General features: G+C 42.8%; 1 protein-coding gene across 1 annotated transcript in view; it reads right to left on the bottom strand.

Moving 5' to 3' along the window:
- Positions 1–8,834, bottom strand: part of PROX1 (prospero homeobox 1) — a 37,156-nt gene extending 28,322 nt beyond the window's left edge. The window contains exons 1-2 of the mRNA XM_010187442.1: positions 7,046–8,834; positions 404–511 (exon numbers count right to left, since the gene is read on the bottom strand). Of these exons, the coding sequence (XP_010185744.1) occupies positions 404–511; positions 7,046–8,767 (1,830 nt within the window). The 5' untranslated portion in view covers positions 8,768–8,834. The remainder of the gene's footprint in view (positions 1–403; positions 512–7,045) is intronic.
- Between the last annotated feature and the right edge of the window lie 6,166 nt (positions 8,835–15,000).

Below are 15,000 nucleotides of genomic sequence, written 5' to 3'. Positions count from 1 at the left end.
TGTAAGCACAAATATGAGGAAACCAACTGAAATGAAACAATAAGGGAGCACTTGAGAACTGCTCCAAAATGTTCTTGGAAGTAAATTTCTACCACCACCAAAATCTCCTTTTTCAATAGGGTATATATAATGAAAACTGTTTAATTTACTGTAATAATTATTCTTACTTTGGTCTGAAATTTCAGTGCTTTTTTCATGCTTAATTTTAAACCCTCCAACCTCCTATTTCCTTCTCTAGGCACAAGCAGGGTACATCTCAACAGGAAGAACAAGTGAATAAAGTCAGCTGTAACCTTTGTGTACCCAGAAATATTATAATCTCTAATATGATAACATGATACCTTTTCATAAGCAAATATAGCATGCAGTAAGAAGAGAAGTGAGGGAGGAGAGATTTTCTTACCTTTACGTCTGAGAAGTAGGTTTTCAGCATATTGGAACTTGGGTACCGGGTGTAAAAGAACATAAGCTTGGCCTTTTTCAAGTGATTCGGTGACAAGCCTTCCTGCATGTAGGATTGAACTAGTAAAGGAAAATGCTGTTCTTGAGAAAGCTGTTCATGAACACACAGAGCTAGCAAAGTGCCCCCTTAAATACCCTACAGTTCCCCAGACTACAAGAAAAAATGCTAATGTTTAAATTGCTGGGCTGTAATTTTTCTGTAAAATAGTTAAACAAGGGATGTGAGGTCGTGTAACTTAAACCCTGTATTTCCTATCAGTTTTGGTGCTGGGTCTTGGGAATCTTGCAAGTTTACGGCTTGTGTACCATATGGACGTTCACTTGTTGCTAAGGAAACAAATGCATGAAGCATGTGCCGCAGAAAACTTATCAGAAGATTTTTTCCTCCCTCTCCTTTGCAATTCCAGCTGAAGTTTCTTTTTCTCTCAGTGTTGCACTGCTTGCATGAAATACAGCTAATAATGCATATGAAACAATCGGAGGCACTTTATCAATTTGAGCAATGTTTTCTACAGGCAGTACGTTTCACCTGTTTCATTTGTGTCAATAAATTTTAGCATCTTGAGTAACCTCTCTCATCCCGCTGTTGCCTTGCTCCAGTGGCTGCCTTGCAAATCAAAGTGAAATTTGTAACAGGCAGAGCCCCTTTGCCGCTCAATCCGCCCGCCACAAAACTTGTCACCTCCTGATTTACACAGTTAACTCCTTGGAGAACGACGCTGTATTTGGGGCTAACCAATCGATAAATGTGGGCTAGCAGATCAATAAATGGCCACTTACCCTATAAGGCAGCCTATTTATCCTGGAAACATCATTACCTTTTAGATCTGTAAACAGAAGCAACTAAAAGAGTTCCCAAGGGAATGTGAAGCTACCCATAACAATCTCGGCTTGCTGATTTTTCTCCCAGCTTCTTGGCTCTCTTTTGTGTACTGCGTGCTAGGACGGCTCTGGTCACATCTGTGCCGCAGGCTGGCCCTGCCATTTCCTCAGCAAATTAATGGCTTTATAATTTATCAGAAATGAAGATGCACGTGGAGAAAATCAATGTGGCCCCCACAAGGTCAATTAAGGGTTCTTCCCAGAAGCTTCTCTAAGGACTGTTTCTCCTAAACACAATTGTTGAAAATTTCACTCGGTTCGCACCTTATGGCGGGGCGAAGGTCAACCAAGTTGACAGATGCACTGCAGCCAAGGTGCCTCTTCCACCTTACAGCCAGGCGCACGTCAGCACAGAACATCTCATTCCAGGCCTCGAGACGGGAAACCCAGACTAATTTTTATCAGCAGGCTACTGCTGATTAGCTAGACTTTTTCAGTAGAATTCCTTTTTGTCTAATTCATGAAATCTACTGAAACCCTCTCCCTTTATTTCAGTTACAAGGCTCATTTTTTAGATGGTAAAAATGTAGCATTTTTTTAAATGAAGTCATTGACAATATTAGTTTAAAAACCTCTTAGTATCTGGAAGTACATGGAAAATGGCTCAGCTGAACTTGCATTTTGGTTTAGATGCTTAATGATTACAAAGAAGATAATTTATGACTGACATACTTCTTGTGCCAAGAGAAGAGTTGAAAGAACCTCCAGTTACCTCCATTAGACTGATAGAGAAGTCTAAAAGAGCATTACACTCTGCAGTGCCATCTGTCAAAATACGTAAGTGAAATAATAGTAGCAAGCTGTCACCTATTGCTTAGTGATAAGAGTTTTAGACAAATCAAAACTTCTACGCCAGAAATCCATTTTGTTATGCGATCCTTACAGGAAAGTGGGGGTCCAAAGGGGTACTCCAATAAGTAAGAGGAAAAAAAAAAATCCTAAGTTTCCTTAATTTGCAATTCTTCTGATGCCAATGACATGTTAATATCAGGTTTGGCATATATTATCTTTCAATGCAAGCTCAAAGATGGACATAAACTTTCCAAAAAGCTCTCCTATTTGCCAGATTTAAGCATATTAGACAGTTGTCTAAGCATTTGGATTCCTTCTGCATTTAGGATTTTTAAATATTTTCTGCTCTAATGCTAGAGGATATTGATATTGAATGAAATATGTATTAAAAGATGTTCTGAGACTCAAATTCCCAGAAAACCATTTTTTATTAAAATTATAGTTGTTCTTAAGCACTTGGCAGCCTTAAAACGATATCAAATATGCAACAAATCTGTATATCTTGATCCTAAGGTTAACGCTTTACTGTGATAAAAGATATGATCTGTAATAATCTAGCAAAAAACAGTTAATGACAGACTTAAGAGCTAAGAATTAGATAACCCATTGCTATTTCAGAAGAAAGAAAAAAAACCTCAACTGACCAATTGCTTAATTTCCTTTTTAAGTGCTTGGGCTGAAAAGCAACTGTTCTTCCAAGAAAGCACTAGCTGTTTCCAGGATACTTACACACGCACAATGACTCATGATGAAATAGATTCAGTAAACATACAGCTGTACTGAACACGAGCTAAGCCCCATTCAAGGCCAGGAAAGAAAACGAGCACAAATAAATATTAAGGAGGTAAAGGGAGGAGGGGTGCCGAATGGAACGCAAACAAGCTCTGTCCCAGCAGCTCGTGTGGCTCGCCTCAATTCTCCTAGCTATAGCTTTGTGAAGACAGATGACATTCAATTCTATGGGTAATGCAAAATAGACAATAACTGCTGAAACTTGAGCCAGCTGCCAGGTGTAAAAAAAAAAAATGGAAAGGAAAAAAAAGGAGAGAAAGAAAAGATGATAAATCCATAAATTAATGAAAGACATCTGCTCAGGAACATAAAAGATCAGAGGAACAGTGTACTGCAGCTGAACCTAAAGCGGTGTTCAAACAACCTGAGAGTCTCAGCGTTGTGCGTTTACACAGCGCAACAGAGCCTCACCTAACGCAGCAGCAGCAGCAAAAGGGCAAAACGCTAAGACATAGGAAGTGAAAGACTGGGAGCGAAACATATATACACTCCCTTGTGTGTTTTAACGGGAGAAGCACAGGGGTGGCACTGCACAGCATTTGACTCATTTGCACTTCAATCCTCCCAGGTAACGCTCCTCTTTTGCAAGAATATTTTTCAGTGGAGATGATCTTTCACTCCCGTTACTCTCAGCCTGAGCTCCCACAAATGCTCTGACAGGCTTTTCCAGCCCACATACGTATTCAGCTGAAGGAAAAGAGGTAAGAATAGGCTGTATCAGGTAAAAAAATCTGCTCTAGAGAAGCCAAGCTGCTCCTTAAGTTACACCTCCAGTGCTTTTAATCAGCAAGGCTCCAAACAGCTGTGTCTAAGAGCATCTTCAAGACTCTCCAAAGAAATAATTGTTCATCGCCCAGGTTTTATCAACAGCATGGAGTTATCCAGCTTGCTGTACAATCGCTCTTTTTTTTTTAAGTTTAATTAGTTTAATTCTAGTCAGATGTAGTAACTCCTCATTTCAAAATGTTGTAATTCACTAATTATAGCTTTCACATACTGGTGCTGTGAAACTCATTCCAGTTGGATTGGAATTCTGTTTAAAAATAAATAAATTGTAGAAAGTTTCACTAATGTTTTAAAGCCCTCCTGCTAGGGAGAGCACGTTAAACTTCTTCACCTTTACAGATGTCTTAACAGCACACAAACTACTGTTGTGCTTCAGTTTTGATCTATGCAAATGTTTTGGGACTGAACAAGGCTATTTTTCTTGAGATGCAAAGAGGATGCGTGACAAATGAAGACCGTGCAGAAAAACAATTCGCTGTCTGTTTCTCTTGGAATTTGAATAAAACTTAATATTTGATTAAACAATTACTTTGCAAAGATACAGACTGCATTCATGACCAAGATGGGACCTCATGCTGCAGGTGCATCTTATCTTGTTTAGCAACATAAGCAAACATTAACCATTTCCTTCTGCAATTCAGCAAAGAATGATCAGATACATTTTACAGGCGTTGGGAGAAAAAAAAAAAAAAGAACAAAACCCAAAAAATGAAAACCAAGCTGGTTCAGTGTTTTGGCCTACTACTAAAGCCTGAACTTGGCTGTATCTGCTAGTCTTATGTTCTTACCTTGGCTGTATTGTCCAGGAAAACAGATGTTGCTTTCTGCAGGGAAGAGAGATCTGCACCTCTCAAGAAGTATATTCCCTATATATGCACATTCAACTATGTAAAATAAAAGTACCATAAGAGAATCAACCGCAAACCAACCAACCTTCATACTGTGCCTTTCCCTGGAAACTGCAAGCTATCTGGACAAACGAGTCTACCCATCTCCACAACTGAGCTATATACCAAGGTACACGTCGTGTAGAAGCACTCTCTAATAAACCTGTTTGTCCCAGCAGGTCTGTATTGACACCCAGATTAAGCTGCAGCCTGCAGTAGTGTCTGTGTGGGGACGTCAGCACACCTTCACAATGGCAGGGGAAGAAGTGGGGCAAGGGAGGAGGAAGGGAGTCCCCATTTGGTGTTTCACCCAGCTCAGCCTCCGAACAGTGGGGGATTCTTGCATCCCTGTTTTAGCTGCAGCCACAAGCTTCATTAGTGACCACCAGTGAGACTGAGCATGAGAAAGGGGGAGATATGCCAGAGGCAAGGGAAAGATGCTCGATGGGTGGAGAGGATCACGTGCAGCCCCAGAACTACTCCTAGTTCACATGCTTGGCATTTTTCACCTCTGCTTACTCCTCTCCCTAGATGGAAGAACTACTTTTATGCAAAAACAATTAGTATGCCACTGCACTGTTTGGTAGAAATTACTTAATTGCTCTGGCCTGAGTCTTGCCCTCAGCTGCCACTCCTGTTGACCTCAGAACCGCTTTCCATGCATCGCAGCTTGCATTTCAATATGCGGCAAAGATTTTCGGTTTAGATCTCCCAAGAGTAACTGGCAGTAACTGCGAGTGATTCTGGCTCTAGGCCGACTCCTCTGTTTTGCCATACAACATATACAGCAAGGTAAAGATTTCGCTGCTACAAATGCAGCAGAGATATCCTTTCAGGGAAGATGTCCCTCAAATGTCATGTCCACTACAAGCTGGCTCTGGAAAACAGCAACAGCTAAACAAGGTGCTTTCAAAGCGGGAACACTTTCCCCTATAGAATATTCATACAGGTCAGACAGCGGCAATTCTTGACTCAGACTTAACCTAAGTTAGGACAAAGCCTGGTGGTGATGTGCTCTGGACCTGCGGCACCTGCCTTCGTACCAGTGGTGCCCACTGCCATGGGAGGGATGGGAAATCCAGAAAACCAGCGGGTCTCAATCCCTGCCAGCACCCTCCTGAAGATTTAACACGTCTACATAAAATGTGGTTAAATTAATCTAAAACGACCAGAGTTATTAATTGCCCAAAAGATAGCAAGCGATGGGGCACAGCCTCATGCATCTGCCTTCATGTGATACCCCTGGAAAGGAAACAAGTTTCCAGCATCGCTACCAATACTCAGGGACGGGCAGAGTTATTCAGCTGCAATTACTTTCATCAACTGGGGAATGAAATTAGCTGCATCTAAGGCTCTGTGCTTGTGCTGTTGCCTTCTGCTGGGGTCTTGGAGCTGGATTAAAACGTCACTCTACCCTTCATTCAAAATCCTCGATTTCAGCATCAGGCAGGCATGGTCTTTTATTCACTTTTAATATGACTGTACTTGGAATAAAGATCTTTTGACCAAAAAGCACATTAGGGGAAAAGATGCAAGGAGTGGGAGGTGTTATTGTTAAAAAGAAAAAAAAAATCTAGTACTAGTTTCCAGGGGAAATAAAAAAAAAATATCATTACTATGTCCGGATATGCCTAAAGAAAGGCAGAGATGGATTTTTTTCTTGTAACTAAAGCCTGCTATTGAGCTAAAAAGAGATTTTATGATCATCATTTTTTTAAGCAGGGGAAGTGTCCTGTAAATTTAATACAGCTGAAGTTTTACATTTAATTGTTCTCCCTAGCTTTCCAAAATAATTTGCTTTGTGTATGTTAGGACAAAAGATTTCTGTGTATGGCTGAACAGAGGTTAATCATGCATAGCAGGCAGCTGCACAAGGGCTGAGGAACAGACCTCTGGGTGGGGGAAAGAACTTGATGCAGCCTGAATATATCAGTACCTGTGTCTTTTGTGCTTCGTTTCCCTTACGCGCTCAAGGGCTGAAGGCTCACGATGACCACACCATGGCTCTCTGCGAGCCCCAGCCACGACACCATTAACACAGGTTGTGTGTTGGCCTGGCAGGGGAGGGAAAGGAGGTGGTCATGGTTTGAACAGTTTTTGGATGAGGGTGATGCCCCTTGGATCACCTCGTGCCTAGGGAAGGACTCGCTGGCCCAGGCAAACCCACAGGCACCTGGGTCATGGGCTTGACTGGCTTTTCTACCCCATGGGATGGTCTAAAAGGCTGGGGGAGCACAGGTGGGTATTTTATGTGAACACCATTGCTGAAGGAGAGCCATCAGCTGACACCGGTGTTTTATTTGGCCTTACCAAAACCCCCACCTAGTCCCCTGTGAGCATCCCACTCCCACAACACCCAGAGGAAGCCCTGGGGCACGGACACGGCCCCTTGTCCTCTCCCAGAAGCTACTGCCAGGTTATTGCTCATCTTTCAAAAAGGATATTGCACTTCCCGAGTAGGGCGAAATTTCGGACATGTCTTGCAGGTCGCCACACTCGGATTTTATGAGGGACAAGGAGAGGCCCTCAGCGGCGCTGGGGGGGTGGGCCGGCGAGCAAGGGTGGTGGTTCATGTGATGCGACGACATCTTGGTCCTCAGGCTGGTGGTCTCCCTGGTCAGGTCAAGGGATTCGGGGGAGGCGCGCTCTTTCCCCGGGAAGGAGGCTGATGGGGCGCCCAGGGGGCTCTGGAAGGGGTAGGCCATGAGGGGCAGCGGGAAGGGGTGGCGAAAGGAGGAGGTGGAGAAGCCGGCTGTGGCTGAGAGCGGGGACTGGTGCAGGGAGGTGTGATGGCCGCCAGCCGGCGGGGCCGAGGCGGATTGGTCAGAGGAGTTTTTCCGGACGACAAGGGGCAGCGCCTCGGTTTGGTCGGTGGCACCAGGCATGGGGACACTGCCAAAAGTGTCGAGGGGGTTGGGAATGATGACGTCCCCGAAGCACTGCAGGCGCTGGTTGGCTGTGTGGAAGTTGTGGTTCTCCCCGTTGACAGCGAACCTCGCCTGTGGGATCTGGAGAGGTGGGAAGACCTGAGGAAGCTGGCGGGAGGGCTTGGACGAGAAAACTTTGACCACCGTGTCCACAACTTGCGACATGGCAGTGTTCAGCTCCTGCTTCAGTGTCTCGGCTAAATGTTTTCCTTCGGGGTGGAAGGCATTCGGCCCTTGCTCCTTCTCCTTGGGACCTTCTCTTTTCGGTTTGTTCTCCGCTATCTCCTGCTCCCGGATGAGGGCCCGCGCCCGGTCGATGAACTGGCCCGGGTCTAGCTCACACATCTCGTTGTCTGACCTGCCAACGGAGTCGCCGGCCCTCGCATCCATGGTTTCGGAGCGCATGCTGTCTTCAGACAGGTTGCCATCTTCATCATTTTCGGAGTCAGTGCTGTCATAGATCTGGTAGAACTTCTCCTGCAGCTGGCGCAGCTGCTTCTGCATGTCCTCCAGCTGCTGCTTCAGCTGTCTGCGCTCCTCTCGCTTCTGCTCTTTCCTCGCCGAAACCAGCTGCTGGAAGCTCTGCTGCTGCTGTTGTGGCAGCTTTTGCTTGCGTTTGTTTTCTCTGTAACTTTCTCGGGGACTCACAGACTGCGGAGCTATTTCTCTTTCGTTTTCATTGCCCCTTAATGCCACGCTGGGGGAATGGCTCATACCCCGAATTATATTCTCAACCCGGGCGCGTTTAGCTCTCAGGTGCTCGTCGCATAACCGATCCACATCAAACTGGCTCATAGTCGGCCTGCCAAAAGGGGAAAGACACTCTTGGGGGCTGTCTCTTGAAGAGTTGCTGCATACATCCTCCTGATGTACTTCTGAGCCTGTACTAGAGAGACCGCTGGCTTGGAAACTGGGCTCCGTGCCACCATTTTTGTTCATGTTATTTTTCAACAGCTGGGAAATTATGGTTGCTCCTGGAAAAGGCATCATGGCATCTTCATATGAGTTCGCCCTCTTCAGCAGCTTGCGGAGTACATTTGACTTTTCCCCATCTGCATGCTGCACCACTGAATACTCGACATCCTGCTCTGAACCTTGGGGATTCATGGCACTAAAAAACGTTGCTCTTGCCTTTGCAAAAAATGCAGATGCTGTCCCTACCGTCCTTTTCACTCCAATGTCAACTCTTCTTCTCTTGGTTTGCCTGCTTAAGAGGGCTGTGCTGTCATGGTCAGGCATCACTGGACTGTTATTGTGCCATCTTCAAAAGCTTGTCAGCTGGGCTCAGCTCAAGAATCCTGGGACCCTGGCCAACAGAACAAAAGGACTGATGAATCATTTTCTTTAAATTTCTCCAAATTTCCTGACCTCAATCCTGAATAAAATGCAAAATGCATAGGCTCTGGGATTTATGGCACATTACAATTATTGCAATTTATTATGCACTCTGCTTGAAATGAAACATTTTTAAATATTTCTGCTCCACTGGTTTAAGATGGATTAAGATTTAAAAAAAGCAAAAACTGCTTAAGCACCAGTAATATGATTCTCTTGCACAAATGCCTAAAATGATACTGTTTATCTTCAGAAGAAAGAGTAGATTAGAAGAACACAGCCTCTGACAACCAATTGATTAAATTTAGGGCATTGAGATACATGTTACAAAAGAAGATGAAAGTACTCCTTATTTAAGATTTATTGTTAAAACAAGAAATTGTATAAAATTTGGATTAAAAAAATTCAGTTCCGATGTAAAAACTGTAATTGTAGTTTTGCTTTTTAAAGGGAGATAAAACTAGTAAATAAACATTCGAAGGTCAAAACAACAACTTTCACTTAATTGTAGGTAGGATAGCATATGTGTATGTGAAAGGCAAGGAAATCATAGGAACATTGAGGCTCACACTGAGAAAAAAAAATCTCTCAAATCATTATGGAAACATTTGTTCAGCAAAGCAAAACTGCATTAAAATATTTTATGGTTAGGATTATAATATTTACAGAGATGTGATCAAATAAAGGCTAAAATGTAGTTCATTAACACAGCCTCGTATGTACCAGTTACTAGCCATGACAGTGTTTTGAATTCCCCACACATTCCTTCCTTTTCTTAACTTACATGCTCCAAGCCCCGCTACCAAAGGCTTAAGAGTCTGTATTTTTTACACTAAAATACATGACAATAGTTTTTTTTCATAGCAGAAACGAGGCATCTCTCTGCTTTAGAAAAACCTCCAAGAACAGTATCTCAAATGCCCACTGAAACCCTTCTACATGTAATATTTTGAATACACAGAATCTTATTTCCTGTGACATGCAGAAAAGATGAGGAAAAATATGGAAAGATGGAAGAAATAACATCAATCAGCTGCGTGAGAAAGGAAGATACCTTCTCTTTATATGAACTCTCATTGTTTCCCAGGAACACAGCATAAAAGATAACACACTTCCTTGCATTTTGTAAAAGGCTCTTGACATAATTTGTGACTTATTAACTAGTGATGCTAAACTCACATTGCACATAAAGCACTAGACGGTCTTTCCTGTTTCTTAAAATCTAACACTGAGGAAAATTAAAATATTTTTCATGCGACGTTTATCTAATCTTAAACTTTACATTTGCTAAACAGAGCACAATCTTCACAATAACAGGGTATATTGCCAAAGGCAGCATGCAGACTTTTTGGAATTGCTCCCATCTCTTTCGGTTCACCTGTAAAAACATCTACGTGCTCCCTAGGACTGCATCTGTGGCTAGTTTTAAAGAATAACTATCCATGCAAATAGGCATAATTTCAGCATGAAATAATCTGTAAAATCAAGACAGTAGTCAATGCTTAGTTTGCAACCAAGATGGAAAAAAAAAAAAAAAAGCTTTTAATACTTCGATACATTATGTTTATTCTGCAGCCTTTGCCCACTTATTCTGGATATACTGAAAGAATTTTCAGAGATTTAGTGTCAGAGACAGTTATGCAAGGGATGTGATGTTTGTTTCCATTACTGGCTCCTTGCATACAGGAAAGCAAAGAATGAAAAAAATTAAAAAAAAAAAAGTCATGAATTCAGATGGGAAATCCAGAGCCTTACACTGTTATCAGGACACTGCCTTCAAAGATCATTCCTTATCAAGAAGCATATTAACCAAGCGAAGTTTGGAAACCTCACAATAATAATAAAATAACAAGGAGTTCTGTTGCAGGGGCCCAGTTCCATCACCTGCACACCAGGCAGCATCCCACCCTGCAAGCCAACTGCCCCGGAATCCAGGGATACCAAAATCCTTTTACATGCGAGCAGTAGGATCAGGCCCTACTTGGCATTATGTGTCATAAGAGACGGTCTCCTGCTTTCTCTCAACTAACGCAAATGGCGTTTTTCAGGGGGGCAGAATCAGGCTCTTGCAATTAGGTCTTCATCCAAAAAAAAAATCTGAGGAGTTGGGATTTCAGAAGGGTTGTTTTTGTAAATAAATGGCCAGGTCCTCAGGGGGTGGAAAGGGGCGACCATCACCGGAGTTTTTAAGCAGGCGATACTGGCACAGAATAAACCAGGGTCAAGGCTGACCTTTCAGTCTAGTGGTATTCATTTGAAAGTGATATAAACTAATTGCAAGATAACCGAAACAGCTCTTGCTTACTGCACGCAAGATATTCTACAGGCATTCTCCATAAAGATAATACTTGCCAATAGGAAAAAAAAAAACCTCATCAACACCAAAAACCTTCACGTTTTTCCTTCCTTTTCTGTAGTCAAGCTACACTTGATTGAGATCCAACAATAAGTTCCCAGGCTTACACCAAAAACCTCATGTCAGGTTTCAAGTTTTGCACATTTCCCAGCAAATTTGAGGTGCCTGACCACTGTTTCCCTCTCTCTTGCCCAATCCCAACCAAGGACACACATGGGGAGGGCTTGCTGTACCCTTGAGTCAGCAGCGCAGGAAATAGGCTGTCCTGCACCAGGTTGGAAGGTCATTGCCATGCATCCTTCCTCCCCAGTGTCCATTTTCCTCTCCCTGAGCCCCCGTACCAGCAGCTGCTTGCCTGCCCATTCCCGCCACCACAAACATGCAGCAGGAGGTGCTCCAGAGCGATGCCCCCTCCTTCCCTCGCTGGAAGCTGAAAGCTGAAAGCATCAGAGTTATCGTACACTTAACCTGGGTATTAAGCAACAACTCTCATTCGCCCCGGTGTTATCCCGAGCCTACAGACTGCCAGCTTTAAGGCTTACGTGCCTTTCAGCTTAAATATGAGAAATAGTTCTACTTCAGCCTGACAAAACAGAACGAGTACTGAGTGGCCAGTTAATATTTTGGTCTCGGAGGACCAAAACCAATTCACACCTCAAGGGAAATGGAATGGCATGTATAGCGGGATGCAAAATCCCAGCCACCACAGGCAGACTTCGAGACTGATTAGATTAGAAATGGATAAATAGGGAACTCTTGGGAGCAAAAAAAAAAATAATAAAATTAGGAAGTTTGTGTCCTTTACGTAGTACCAGTGCTTTGGCTGCAAAACTGTATTTCATACCTCTAATGACTGCGCACAGCTATCCAGAAACACATAGTTAGAAAGATAGCTTAGATTGTCAAGATCTATGTAGAAATCTTCAGAAGCACCATTTCTTTCTGAGTTACAGAGTTTTAAATTTGCGAAGGTTAAATTTTTTTTACACGTCACTTACGATACTCCTTTCATGCCAAGTGTAGTTTATGTTAAACTTACCCTCCACATCTCAAGCCTCAACTCGCACGATACGGCTTCCTCAAAAAACAAACATTTTCGATGCTCATGTAATGAAAAATCATACCAAGAGCCTCAGCACTAAGTCCATCCATAAACATAGCTTACAGTATTTTATTTACAAATTTACTTTCAAAACTTTTGTTTAAGGAGATATGATTAAAATGCAGCTATGAATAACCTCTTAACAGCATAGAAGCTACACACATGGGTTTATTTCATATCCATTTGATATGCATTGACATTTTAAGTGGAAACAGATTAATTATTCTAGGTATCCAAGAGTTATTGTTACCAAATCTTTGGCTAGAACGGTCTTTAGAAAGGAATATGATGTCAGGTATTTAACCGCATTCATTACACAGAAATCAATTTCTGTAATCAGTTTTGTTAACTTATCTTGATCTACAGAGATGCTGATCATTTTCTCCTAGATTAATTCATACACCTATGAGATGCAAAGGAGATGTAAATTCAAACTCACCCTCCTCTGCCACTCTGAAGGACTCTAGCCTAACCTAAACAGACATTAAATACACAGCAGCAAAGCGCTAAACTTGACGAATATTCACGGATGAGTTCAAGGAGATAGCAATTTTTATAGAGCTGAAACTGTTCCTATCTTTTCACAAGCCGACTACTTTCTCTGGTCCAGCATCTGCCTGCTTCATGTCAGCCTGTTATGCCAACACCACATGAGAAATTTAACACGCTTCTGCTAATAGAAATATTTAGATCTTTCACTCTAAAGCACTACACAGGGTATGGCTTTGCCAGAATCAGCCAGGAAGCGCAGGATGAAAATTATTCCAGTCAACAGCATTTCACACACAGCTAAAATCCGAAGAACAGATGACATCTATTCACCATAGATCTGTTCAGTGCTAAAATCACGTCAGCAACTGATGAGAAAGTACTACCTTTTTGTACAGCTCTGACACAAGTTTTCTTGGGAGAAGGGGTTATCTAACTCCCTTAGCTGAGGCGTCTAACCACAGAATTTGCAACAAGGCAGAAATTATAAGCAACTATTTGTGCAGCAACAACTACTTTATTCAGATTTCTCTACAAGAAGAAGTCAAAATTAGAGCCTTATTTACTTCAAAATTATGTTACCTGCTCTTCAGCCTTAAATAAAAAAGCCACCCTCAGTTTATGAACCTAGTGATACCCTGGGCCCAATTCAGCAAGGTATTCAGCAATTCCCGTGAATGCCAAACATCCTCGATGCCCATCAACTACAGGGAGAACTGACAGACCTCACTAACAGGAGGGATTCAGCATCTCATTAGTTCAGGCCTTTATTTTGGGAAGATGCACAGCCCTCCACCATGTAACTGTGCTCAGCACTGCTTAAGGAAGCAGATTCTTTGGGTGAGAAAAAGAAATCAAGCTGCTCAAGGTAGAAAATGGAAAACATTTTCCTCCCCTCAAGTGAATTAGGTCCATGTTATTTCACTGACCGTGAAGGAAATAACTCACATGGTCTCTGTGCAGAGACAATACTGAAACATTCGCAAGATTCCTACTATGAACTCAGTCCAAGTTTTCCAAGATATTTTTTTTCATGCTACACGGTGTCGTTAAATCACAATTCCTGAATTAGTTAATCTGGCAGTTACGCTGCACTTTGAGACAGAATAAATAATGATTTAGAGACTACAAATTGCAGTGTTTACAGTTCTGCCTCGAATGAAATTAAACTCCAATTTCAAAATGTGTCCATTCTTACGACTATCTTAATTCATCAACCGATCATAAAAAGACAAGTCATATAAACTCAGAGGTCTCAGAGTTCAACTGGCAGGAACGTTAACTGCTTATACTGATACTGCCATTCAGTGAATGTAAGCTACTTTACAGAACAATTTAATAGGGAGCTGTTAGCAAAAAGTATATACATTGTACTTTTTATCACAGATCAACTCATGAAATGTTGATACTCTGTCTACCCTTGAGTATTAATAAATATTTCACAGTATGGGCTATTGCTGTTAAAGGTAAGCTCTGGACAAAAAGCAGGTAAAATAAATGCAAAATAAGCTACAGCGGTTGTAAACTTTACGTGATTGATGGCAACTCAAAGAAAAACTGCAAGAAGAAGACATAAAGGGTATGTGCCACATGCAAATCTACGAGTAAGGAAACTGCTTCCATATAATTCATCCTGCGTGCTGTCAAACCTCTGCAGACGATGGAAGTGACAAACAACCTGAGCTTTTACACCTCATGGTGACACGGCCGTGTTTCTGTACCCAGCGTTCGACAACACTGGACTTTTCCACCACCGAGCAACAGCTATAGATGTGCTTCCATGTGCCCCCTGCCCATCCCCAGACCCAAATGAGGGTTTTAGGTTGACTGGCCATGCAGCCAGAAACACCACAGCATTGGCTGTGAGCACTCAGGACCTGTGGGAAACTCGCGGGTTTCCAAATCCTCACCCCGGCAACTTTTGCCCGACATTCAAGGGCACCTCTACTCTGCAGCCGTTTTCCCTGCCAGCTATGATTGACATCCCCTCCTTTGTCAGAGATATTAAGTTAATATGCTCCCTATCTGCTCTTTCCGCAGACGGGAACTGACAGACCCCTCCGAGAGCTTCATCCTCCTTCGGATGTCCCTTTCGTGCGCACAAACCGGCCACAGGTCCTGATTTATCCCCTCGCTTCCCACACCTGACCCCGCCACCCGTCCCGGCAACCGCGAGAGGCGGCGGCGGCG

This window comes from Mesitornis unicolor, unplaced genomic scaffold, assembly GCF_000695765.1.
Source record: "Mesitornis unicolor isolate BGI_N332 unplaced genomic scaffold, ASM69576v1 scaffold26926, whole genome shotgun sequence".
NCBI lineage: Eukaryota > Metazoa > Chordata > Aves > Mesitornithiformes > Mesitornithidae > Mesitornis > Mesitornis unicolor.
This window is presented reverse-complemented; position numbering and strand designations above follow the sequence as displayed.